Here is a 9145-nt window from a genome sequence, read left to right as displayed (position 1 = left end):
TAGTTTTATACCCAAACATCTTTTCCAATACTTACTTCTTAGTCAAATAATTACGTTCTGTACTACAGATCATGCTTTTTCCTCCAGTGTACGCCGTGAAGCGTACAGATTGCTGCCTACTTTCAGGCGACAGTGAATATATAAACTAACCCACACTGAAATACAAACACCGTTTGTTGTTGTTTTTTTCACATCGAATTGAACATCTTTTTTATTTGCAATTCAGGTAAATTAATGGGGTCGCGTCGGAAAAGCGGTTCTGGGATGAGGGGATAGTGTTGTTTTTCACATTCAAATTGCGGGCTGGGGTGGTGCTAAATGAGTTGAGTTCTGTGTATTGCCTCTGTTATTTTAACTGATATATTACGTTGCACTGATATTATATTGTTCCATTTTCTAGTTACTGTTTACATGTATTTTCTGCTAGCTACCTGCAGGTGCGCCAGGTGCATCGTCATGCTGGTCGCCTAATCGTACATACGTACATATGTGAAACAAAATTTACGCTAAAAACAAGAAGCTGTTTCGCAAAGTTTCGCAGCCCTTTAAACTGCAGCCCATCGATTTGGTTGGATGGGCTACCGGGGACCTTGGACTTGCACAAATGTCGCGCTACGTTTTGCAAGTTCGTTTTAGTGTTTAGTCGGAAAATTCTACTACGTTGTACAGTGTACATACATACACATATGCGGTGTGTGTATACCTATATACTTAAGTGCCAATTTCAGCAGTTTAGATGGCCGCGGGGAGCGGTTATCCTGTTTGAATTCAAGTTTTCGGCTTTGCTTACATACTCATAAGATTTGGGCGTTTTCGTGTTCGTCGATTCCATTCATTTTACAATACAATTCATCCTTAGTGGCTAGACGTGATCGTAAATACTCGTTACTCGATAGATATAGATATATCGTACAATTAATTGGGTGCAGAGTGTGGATATTTCATAGATTGGGTTTTGTGCAGTATGCCCCCTGTTTGCCTGTCTTCAGTACCAGTATCTGTTTTGTGGTCTAAACGGGGGCTTGGAAAAACTATCTCTCTTACAACTAACTCATAGGCCATAGGGTACACTTAGCAAATAGTTGTTGTATGTGGTTCAAGAAAATGTTAAATAGATAAAAAACGATCTCTGATAAAATGTCTCCCACACATTGTTTCGTCTTGTATTCAAAAGTCATTAAAAATAAATTCAAATTCAAAATCTTCTCGCACAAGGAGTCTCGCGCTAAAAAGTTACCTTCACTTGTTTTGGTTTAGGTTTTAGTTAGCTTACACACTACAAAATACTCGATAGTTAATCTATGCTCGATAGTTTCGATTGGTTTTTTTTGTCTAGAGTCCTACATTAGTTATCATGTAAAATTGGACGCCAAAAAACAATTAACAAAAGTGACGCAAAGCCCTAAGCTTGAATCTTTGTGAATTTCTCAACTGTAATTCTCAAGTTGTTTTTCTGGGATGTTTGTGTGTGTGTCTCTGTTTGCTTGTGTGTACGTGTGTGTGTGAGAGTGTGCGAGAGGGTTCAGCTCATTGTTTTGGTTGCTTCTCAATAAATAAGGCCAGTGGATACGCATACATCATAAAAGTACAATTAATGTTTATCATATTCAATGTTTCACATTTCGATACAAATCTAGTTAGTTTATAAAAAGCGCTTTTCCTATCGAGATCTCAACGCACACTTCGCTCCTATTCATTTTCATATTCATATCCGTATAAATAGCTTAAGCATGCATTCGTATAATCGCTCCTAGTAGCCGCAACTTATGGGGAAAGCTTCTAGCCCTATCGATCGTAGCAATTTCAATAGCTCCGCCCGTTAAGTTGATTCAAAGTTGTTTGGTATAAAAAATAGAAAAAATTTTTGGTGACAATAAAAACGGTTCGCCTTAGTTTTCGTTTTGCATCTCAAAATTATCGCAATATATATATTATGAGGCCAAAATAAGTGCCGCTGACATTCACGAGTTTAGGTATAGATATTCTATAGACACCGAAATCTTCGGTACTAATAAAATCCGTTTAGCTTTCTACAGAGTGTTTAGGGTATACAATATGTCCATACTGGAATATGAAACGCGATATGAACGGCTTAATGACTAAACACTTTTGACTTAGATCTACACATTGTTCTATTGAATACGCTCTTGATTGCTTAAAAGTTGCTCGAAAATTAGTGAATCTGTTGTTTAGTGGTTATCGAACTGCGATATTTAACTAGCGATTTTAAGCGAATTAAAAGCACATTGATTGTATACAAATGTTTGTGTGTGTGTGTGTGTTTGTCTTGTGTATAAGGATTGTGTGAGTTAATCCTAATCGATCCGCTGATCAAATCGTTACTAATACACTTGCACTTTCACTTCCATCTGACTTGTGACGACTGTTGACTATTCTGTTGATGCTGTTGTCTTCTTTGTCTGTAGTGCTGTTTTCCAATGGTATGGCTGTTGTTGCTGTTGTTCAAGTGGTTGCTGGAGTGTCTTGTTGGACACTGGAGTGTCAAGGATGCTGCGATGGAACACCTGCCCGGCTAAACCAAAAGCAAATTGTGCGGATGGACGACAAGGACGACGACGACGACGACGAAGACGGCGAATTGGTGGAGTGGAGTAGAGGATCCCAATGATCCCCCGATGGTTTCTTCCTTTATTCCCTTTTCCCTTTGCCTGGACCCAGTTGATTTGTGCGTTTGGGTTGCTGTTCGCTGCTCGCGAGTCTTTTTGTTTTTTGCTTGGTATAGTTGGAGATAGCCCAACTAACAATAGTTGCCATTGCCATTGCCATTGCCATTGCCATACCACGGAAAGGTCCAGCACCATCAGTGCGGGAGCATCAAAGGCCGTGCCGTGCTACTCAGTCTGTGGTGTTGCTTCTCGACACCGCCTCCACATCCTCCTCCGCCGTAATCCTCGTAGCTCAACAGCGGCGAGATCTTCAGGCCCGTCTTCTCGGGTATAATCTTGAAGTGCGGCTGATCGGCGCTGATCAGCAGGGGTCGCTTCATCGAGGAGTGCATGTAGTCGTGGCCTGACGGAGCTGGATACGGATGACTGGCTGCCCCCAGTGGCCGGTGCGTGCTCGGCACGTTCATCTTCTTGCACGGCTCCGGCTTGCTCTCATAGTTCATCTGGCAGTTCTCCGGCGAGTACTTGTTGGGCTTGTAGATCGAGAAGATGTTGTTAATGAGGCTGAGGGCCGAGTGACCGCCGGCCGAGGGATGGTGTACGCCAGCCGTTGGCTGCTGGGTCAGCACACTGCCCACCGTGGGATGGCTGTGCTCCGGGTAGAAGTTGTTGTACTGGTACGACGGCAGGGTGTCCACCGTGGGGTACACCTTGTGGCCATAGCCCTGCTGTGCTCCGTAGGCGGTTCGGTGATGGTAGGCGTGGCCGTGGCCGGGGCCGGGGGCGGTCGTAACGGCGGGAGCGGACTCAAAAAAAGACGACTCACTGGAGTCCAGCTGCGGCGGCGAGGGCATCCCCTCCAGCAGCGATTTCTTGATCATCAGCCGCTCGTGCTCGCGATCGTGCAGATCGATGGGCTGGCCATTGTTGTAGCAGCGCACATTGACGTTCTTCACCTTGAGGCTGCTGTGCATGTTGCGTCGCATGTCCATGTTGATGGGACTGGGCGGCTTGTCCAGCTGCTCCCAGTACTTCTCCAGGTCGATGTTGAAGTCCTCCAGATCGATCTCGGTGGTGTCCGAGCAGGTGTCCTCGTCGAACAGGCTGGTGGGTGGCTGCATCTCCAGCAGCGACTTGCTGCGCGGCGGTCGATGGTAGTTTCCCGCCGCATATCGCCTCCCCGGACTTCGAGCCGGAGCAGCGGCCAGATACCGCTCATCCTCGTCCAGGAACTTGTCCTGCAGCAGCAGACGCTCTCGCTCGGCGCGTATGAAGTGCTCCAGGTCGGTGTCGTAGCGGCAGTGCATGTGCTCCTCCTCCTCCGCGGCGGGATGATGACCTGGACAAATGGGCCTGGATCGGGGGCGAGCAGGCGGCAGCGGTGGCTGTGGCGCCTGCCTCTGTCGGTGGCAACAGCAATCCTCGGCCGCCGAGCAGCAGCAGATGACCGTGGGAGCGGCGGGCGTACGCTGTCTGCCCATCCGCTCCTCGAAGAGCCAGTCCGCCGCCCGGGGCCTCACCCTCGACGATCCCGATCCCGGATAGATGTCCTCCAGCAGGCAGCGCGCACTGGTGCACTGATCCCGCGCACAGCAGCGGTCCAAGCTGCTGCTGCACAGCGCATTCATGTTGCGCCGCAGGGCCTCCCGCTTCTCACGTCGCGTATTCGAGGCGGGCGGCAACTCATAGTCGATGATGTCGAAGGGCATGGTCTTGGTGGTGGCACTGAATGAGTACGACTTGGGCACACCCGCTCTGTTCTTCAGTATGGAGGTGGTGGTGGTGGTGGTGCTGGTGGTGATGGCGGGTGCGGCTGGGCCGCCGGAGCTGCCACTCCCACTGGCCACACCACCGCCCGCCTCGAAGACATTGCCCTCGAAGCACCAGCTCTGCGACTTGGGGTACTGGAACTCCTTGCAGCTCTTGGAGCGATGGAGGCCATACCCAGGCGAACCCTCGCCATCCACACGACGCTCCTCCGTGCCGCCAATGCCTCCCATGCCGCCCGACTTCTCATCCAGCTCGTGGATGTCGCGGAGCGTGCGAAAGGGTCCGTACTTGAGGCAATCCGGCACATAGTCCTCGTCCATGTCGTCGGAGCGGTTGGAGTAGATGTTGTCCGTGTACCAGGTGGGATCCAGTTGCTTGGGCCGCGGCTTGGCCTGCAGCAGTTTATCCCTTTTCGACTGGCGATAGCTCTCGAAGCAGATGCCCTTCATCTTCTCCAGCTTCTGCTCCCGGATGCGCTCCCAGTTCTCCCAGTTCTTGTCGTTCTTGTTGCGCCGCCCGGACAGGATGAGCACCTCGCGGTCCTTGTCCCAGTCGGCACCACTGCCCTCGTCGCCGTAGTCGATGTTCAGCCGCTTCGTCTCGATGCTGGACTCCCTCGGCACCTGGTTGTGATGGTGGTGGTGGTGATGGTGCTGGCTGGTGCTGAAGGCAGAAGCGGATGTGGATGTGGTTGTGGATGTGGATTGGGGTGCAACGCTACTAGCAGTTAGATTGTTGTTGTTGTTCTCGGACACTACGATTCTAATCCTACGCTTGGTCTTGTCCGTCGTCCGCGACGACGACGTCTGCATGGACGACTTGTGCGGTCTGTCCCGCTCGTCGGAAGGCGGCTCGTCCTCTTCTGGCTGTCACACCTCCTGCAGATACTTGATCGGGCAGTAGCCCTGCCCGTGCTCGGCGGCACGGATCATCACCATGCCGTTGACCTCGTCGCCGGTCTTTTTGTTCCGAATGAATGGATGACAGAGCCATGTGATTAAGGAAGAAGCAACCTTGCTGTCTGCTTACCTGGATGACAATCTGGTCCCTCAGCAGGGTGAGATTCTCGCCGCGTTCGCTGTCGGACACCTGCAGATTGTGGGTCACCTGCAGTGGCTTCTCGTTGGCATTCAGACGCACACAGTACTTGGAGGGGAAGTAGCCCACGCGTCCCAGAACTTTTCCCTTCCACCAGTCCGGATCGGAATTGTCAATAACAGTCACCTGATTTGCATGTAAATATCATAAATAGTTATGAGTAAACGCGAATTCTTAAGCTTGTTATTTTCTGAGGTAAGCAGTTCCATTATTTAACTTACAATCTGTATAAAATTCAAAACTTAAACTAGTTTGCACAAGAATAATCACAAGGATACCTTAATTAATTTACAAACTCGTGGCAATAAGAATTACCTACTTTATTGCTTTTCATTCCTTTCACAGAATTAAAGCCTTTTACCACCGCTGTAATACATACTAGTTTTAGTTCAAACATACAAGTGGCACACTCCAAACTATATACTTATATGATTCACGTTTCACTGCATTCTACTTACTTTGATAACTTTTATAAGAGTATAAAAAAGTTTGTCAAATACTATATAATTCTATATGACATCATCCTAGCTATTAAAATACTATTTTTTTATTATTATATATACATGTATGATTTTATTTTAATACCTCTTGCTGTAGAGTGCTTATAAAAAATAAGTACTCAAAAAAGTTTACCTATGAAATCACCCAAGCTATAAAGACATAATTTCGTATTTTTTGTGCACTGCTCTGCCTCCAAGTTCGGTTATTAAGAATAAGTTCTTCAGAAAAAAGCACTTATTGATCCGTATAGTAAACTCCCAGAATCCTGCCATAAACAAAAAGTTCGTCTCCATCCTGCACCGCTGGCAAAAACAACCAGCTCGCGAACGAGGACGCAGTCCAAACAAAAGCTAATCTGTAAATATTGAACACTTTGCCGGCGGCGGGCAGGCACTCGCAATCAGAGAATGTACACAAAAAGTCGGTTACTATTATTATTTCTTATTTTTCACTGTTTGTTTCGCCTTGTTTACGCAGTGGAAAAAGAGCTTCCTCCATGTGCTCGCTTGTATGATAAATAAACAAGTATTTTTTGCCATTGTTCGTTTTAATATTGAATAAAGAGCGTGGAATGTACATATGAGTATATGTTTCTGATTTAGTTAACCAATTTCCCTGGCAGCCATTGTGCAAACTAAGTACGCCGCTTAGCGGATTAAACAAAGCGCATTTGTACATTATTCATAAACCCATCCATATGCGAAGGGTATTTATGGAGTAGATAGGGACAGTAGGACTAGCTCACCTTGTAACCGGCCTTCAGGTCCAGCTCATCGGCATGTCGCGCCTTGAAGTTGTAGATGATGACGTACAGATTCGTGGGCAACAGGCGATGGGTTTTCTTAAAAGCGTTAAATGTGTTTGGGTTTTGGATTAGTACAGGTTGTGTAAGTGCAATCGATTGAACGGAGCAGGCAAATGAACGATGGAGTTAGGATAAGTGGACTGGGGACTACCTGGGGATGTCTTACGGGTGAGAGGCACGGCGAGGTGCTGGCCGAGGATTGTGACTTCTCCATTTCGTCCGGCAGATCGACGCTGCCGCCACGCATTCCACGTGTGGCATAGAGTAGTTTGCGGCCCGGATGCGAGGGGCTCGATGGTGCTGTAATGGTTTTGGATGCGTTAGTCCCTGCTCCAGGACAGGCTCAATGGTTACGGTTACGGTTACGGTTTGGTTTGGTTTGGTTAATCGAATGCAAGTGGATGAACGAAAAAATCAGAAGAATATCCATGGAAAAAGAAGATATAGATATTGTACAGATAAATTATACGCACATATACTAAAAGGCTAGAAAGGGTTTATCAATGGGGGGTTGGAGGTGGTGCCCCCATCTTGAGGTTGAAGATGTGTGGTCAGCAGATGAAGTTAAATAGACTACAGTTGGCATGTATTTTAAAGCTGCTATTAACTACTAGACAAAAGGTGAACGAAATCGAACTACTCAACAAAAGTTTACTTTACTCGACCTTTACTTCTTCAACGCATTTACATAGTAATAGTAATAGTAATTATAGTAGTAAGCAGTTAAGAAAAGTTTAGTTAGCGTGTGGGTGTTGTTCATACGTACTAGATTGAAAATTAGATTTTTAAGGGAACCGAGATTCGCTGTGGGTGGGTGGTGATATTGGTGGTTGGACTGGTTAGTGGTGCAGCGTACGTCGGTGTCCGGAATCGGTATCGGAATCGGAATCGGGTTCGTTAGCGGTAACGGTTCGTTTGGGGAAACCGGGAGCGGAACCGGAAACGGAAACGTTTACTGGGTTGCTACTTACAGTGCAGGCGGCTGTTGTTCGACGGCGGAGTGCTGTGCTCCAGGTGGCCTCCGGACCCACCGTGATAGTACCCGGAGCCGGCCGATGTGGAGGCACCCGTTCCGGGCAGTTGGACCCGTCGTCTGAACTGGCCGTGCAGCTCCGACGACTCGGGCGAGTCCAGGCTCAGGGATTTCATGCGTAAGTTCAACTTTTGGCGACGCGGTGAGTGCGGTGCTGTTGTTGTTGGGGTTTTTTTTTTTATTTTTTGTTTTTCAATTATTGTGTTGGATTGTATGGCAATTTTTTTTGTTATGTGTCGGACAGTACACAGTTGGCAAAAAAATGGCAGTAAAATGTGGAATAAAAATTTGTTGATTTTAATTTCGTTTTGTTAAGCATTTGGTAAGTCCAAATTTTGGAATCTAGACGTCTACAGATCTAAACAAAAACCCAAAATAATATCAATAACAAACTGAAAAGACGTTGAACACTTAGTGGCCTTTGGCAAGGACATCGATAGAAAGATTGTAGCTTGATCAATGCAATTAAATATTTGTATTTTTTTTTTTATATTTAAGTTTGTAACAGAGCAACATTCGACACGTTCAGGAAGAGACAGCGAGTGTGTTTTGGCATGTCCAGTGTACTTTTTCTAGTCATCCCGTTTCAGTTGCCGCAAAAAACAAAAGCCAACGTAAGAAAACTAATGGCGGTGTGGGTGTTTCTGTTTTGGCCAATCAGGATTTTGACTATACAGAATATATAGAAAATCATAGAAAACTCGTTTCGTTTCCATCGCCCTGTGCCAGATGAATGTGATCTCGTGTGTGTGTCTATATATATATATATCCTAAGAGTGAAGGAAGGCCAGATATCGTTTTGCTTTTTATTCGTGTTATTATAGTCATTCGTTTGTTGGTGATGTGTGTGGGTATTTTGTGCGATATTTACAACAATCATACAACATTTAGAATATAATTGCGGTGTAATCAGAAATGACTTAATACTTTAATCGTAATATACATTTAACATTGCTCTCTGGCTCACGCGCATTCGCAGAATCGAAATTAACTAAGATATACGATAAATATATATAAAGTATGTATGTATTGGGTAAATTTAACTATGAGGAGTATTTTATAATAATTACTGTGCTGCATTTAGAACATCAATTGGGCTAGGTGCCTAGGGTATAATAAAATCAAGAACTTAAACAATAAATCGCATTAGAACTGTATTAAATTAAAGTGTTTAGTGTTCCTCCACTCTCTTCGTCTTGGTATTCGACTTCTTCATTGTTTATCCTTAATTCATCGTACTCGCCGATTGCCCTTGGACTCATCCGGATTGGATTCCGGGTTCTTGAGGAGCATCAGGGGTTCGCCAAAGGG

The 9145-nt window shown here is 46.0% G+C and overlaps 1 protein-coding gene across 1 annotated transcript in view; it reads right to left on the bottom strand.

Annotated features, from left to right (window-relative positions):
• Nucleotides 1-185: 185 nt before the first annotated feature.
• The window catches only part of LOC108144307, a 63265-nt gene continuing 54305 nt past the window's right edge, over nucleotides 186-9145 (bottom strand). The window contains 5 exon segments of the mRNA XM_017268999.2: nucleotides 186-5356; nucleotides 5427-5621; nucleotides 6742-6837; nucleotides 6968-7101; nucleotides 7773-7988. Coding sequence (XP_017124488.1) covers nucleotides 2759-5356; nucleotides 5427-5621; nucleotides 6742-6837; nucleotides 6968-7101; nucleotides 7773-7988 — 3239 coding nt within the window. The 3' untranslated portion in view covers nucleotides 186-2758.

The sequence above is a fragment of the Drosophila elegans genome, unplaced genomic scaffold, assembly GCF_018152505.1.
Source record: "Drosophila elegans isolate 14027-0461.03 unplaced genomic scaffold, ASM1815250v1 contig_183, whole genome shotgun sequence".
NCBI classification, from domain to species: domain Eukaryota; kingdom Metazoa; phylum Arthropoda; class Insecta; order Diptera; family Drosophilidae; genus Drosophila; species Drosophila elegans.
This window is presented reverse-complemented; position numbering and strand designations above follow the sequence as displayed.